The sequence below is a fragment of the Camelina sativa genome, chromosome 5, assembly GCF_000633955.1.
Source record: "Camelina sativa cultivar DH55 chromosome 5, Cs, whole genome shotgun sequence".
Taxonomy (NCBI): Eukaryota; Viridiplantae; Streptophyta; class Magnoliopsida; order Brassicales; family Brassicaceae; genus Camelina; species Camelina sativa.
Genome location: NC_025689.1, coordinates 29,446,003 through 29,448,345, shown reverse-complemented (window position 1 = coordinate 29,448,345; position 2,343 = coordinate 29,446,003). Strand labels below are relative to the sequence as shown.

The window sequence follows — 2,343 nt, the reverse complement described above, 5'->3', positions numbered from 1 at the left end:
CTCTTAATTGTTCCCATTTGTGTGCTATATTCTTCACAACTTATCCCATATTGGTCATCAGGCAAATTCGCCCTTATTCAAATTCTTAAATATTAAAGGAAAATACAAAAAAAAAGAAACTTAAAGAGTATGTGGAAGCTAATGTTTGTCAAAAATATTGTAGAGATAGATGAATAACTAACTGGAGACTTCTATAACCATTTTTAACTGTATTATGGTGATATATATATATAGTTTACAAAAGATATAGTTAATCAATAGTTCCTTAGCTTTTTACAGTCATTCAGATCGTTGAAAATGGGAGAATTCACTCATCCCATTCATAGAAATGTAATAAAAAAATTAGCTAGAAAAGTGAAAAAAAAATAAAAATTCATTAACTTATGAAACCAAATGTTTAGTGTTTTATAATTATTTTTCCAAAGACTCTGATTGGTTTTTTCTGCTATTTCATCATTCAATTTTCCACTATATATGCTTTTTAGCTAGTGTTTATATGAATATATGAAAGAATGAAGAAGGCCACATTGATAGAGGAGATATAAAAAACAAACTGATTTAAGTTTATTATCATAAATTTTCAGCATCCTTTTGATTTATTCTTGGATATTAGTACAGAGAGCATCTCCTTTGGAGACGAATGGGCATATATCCTAGTTTAACCTATGATTTATTTTATTAATTTGATGCCCCTACAATTACGTAGTTTTCTCACGCAAGACCTATGTGATTAGTTAAATTTCAAAACAATAATAGTATAACTTTAAAAAAGAAAATAATATATTTATTGTAGTCTTGTACTTACGTATTAGGACCACTGTAATAATAATAATCACTGATAATTCAGTATTAGCTTCTCTATTTAAAAACACATGTAGTAGGTTAGTTCACTGAATATGAAAATGCTTTCTAAAATGTAGCTTATTATTCCTTGTGTTTCAAAACAAGCACAAACGGATGTGATAGGCTAATAGCATTTTCTAGTAATGTTCTTGCTTTTATACGCATATTATTGTAGTTCAATTCAAGAGGTTATCAATTATTGTTTATAGTGACTATACTATAATAATAAGCACTAGGTGTTAAGTGCATGCATGGCCTATATATACAGACGACACACCCCAAGTATAGAAAGTAAAAACACAAAATCATAATGGAGAAAGCGGAGATTGTTCTTAACTCACTTCCTATGAGTGGTGGAGATGGTCCGAACAGCTACTCTAAGAATTCTCATTTGCAGGTCTATTTTCAATTTTTTTTTTTTTGGTTTCTTATCTTTTAATTTTTTCTTTTCATCTTTACATTTCATATTCCTTTATAACAACTTCGCATTTTGGATATGGTTTGTTACATTTGATCCAACAAATTGGTAATTAAGATGAGTTGTTAGATAAAATTTATTTTCATTAAATATTTTAACTATGTAATAAGTTGTTATCTATTTTACTCATCTAGACAATGTAAAGTACAAGATAGTTTAAGAATATCATCATCAGCCAATTTTTAAATAGACGTTGGCTGACTATTCGGATCAACTGGAAGCCCATGACTTCAAAGTTCAGAGGAAGAACATAATTTGACTTTATCATCATGATCTCTTACATGATTTTTTGTTTAATCAAATTTTGGTTCCTTATTTATGTACTTCAATTTTATTTAAGAAACTCCAACAATGATATTAAAATGTTCAGAACTCATCGAGCCACACAAAAATACACCGAGGATTACTTAGCGGCTTCATTGTCTCAAGGATAGCTAATCATAAACGTAAATCTAGAAAGCACAGAAGGCATTACTGTATTTAAATTTTACTAAATACAGTATAACATACTGTATTAAGGTATAACATACTGTTTTTTTTTAAGCATCATTTTTATTTATTTTGTACGATGGTGTGTGTTATTGGTTTTGGATCTCATCTCATTTAGATTTAGTGCCGCGAAATTTTGTATTTCATTATTTCAGTCTCTTTTAATAATTTTCAATAGGAGTAGCACATCTTTAAATACGATATTTAAGCATAAAATTATCATAATCTTTGAAATCCTTTTGGTGTGGACAGAGAAAAACAACAAGTTTGTTGAAAGAGACAATAGACAAACTGATAGTAGAGAAACTCGATGCAAAAACCCTAATCTCTGGCTCCAACACGTTCCGAATAGCCGATCTTGGTTGTGCAACTGGACCAAACACATTCTTTTTCGTTGACGACATCATCAGATCCGTTGAAACCAACTTACGACAATCAAACTTCTCAAAACCAGAGTTTCTTGTCTACTTCAACGACCTCCCTGAAAACGACTTCAACACTCTCTTCACTTCTCTCCCTCAAGACCGGAGTTA

General features: G+C 30.0%; 1 protein-coding gene across 1 annotated transcript in view; it reads left to right on the top strand.

The window, feature by feature from the left end:
• The window catches only part of LOC104789686 (probable S-adenosylmethionine-dependent methyltransferase At5g37990), a 5,362-nt gene continuing 4,129 nt past the window's right edge, over nt 1,111–2,343 (top strand). Inside the window, exons 1-2 of the mRNA XM_019245405.1 lie at nt 1,111–1,240; nt 2,063–2,339. Coding sequence (XP_019100950.1) covers nt 1,154–1,240; nt 2,063–2,339 — 364 coding nt within the window. The 5' untranslated portion in view covers nt 1,111–1,153. The remainder of the gene's footprint in view (nt 1,241–2,062; nt 2,340–2,343) is intronic.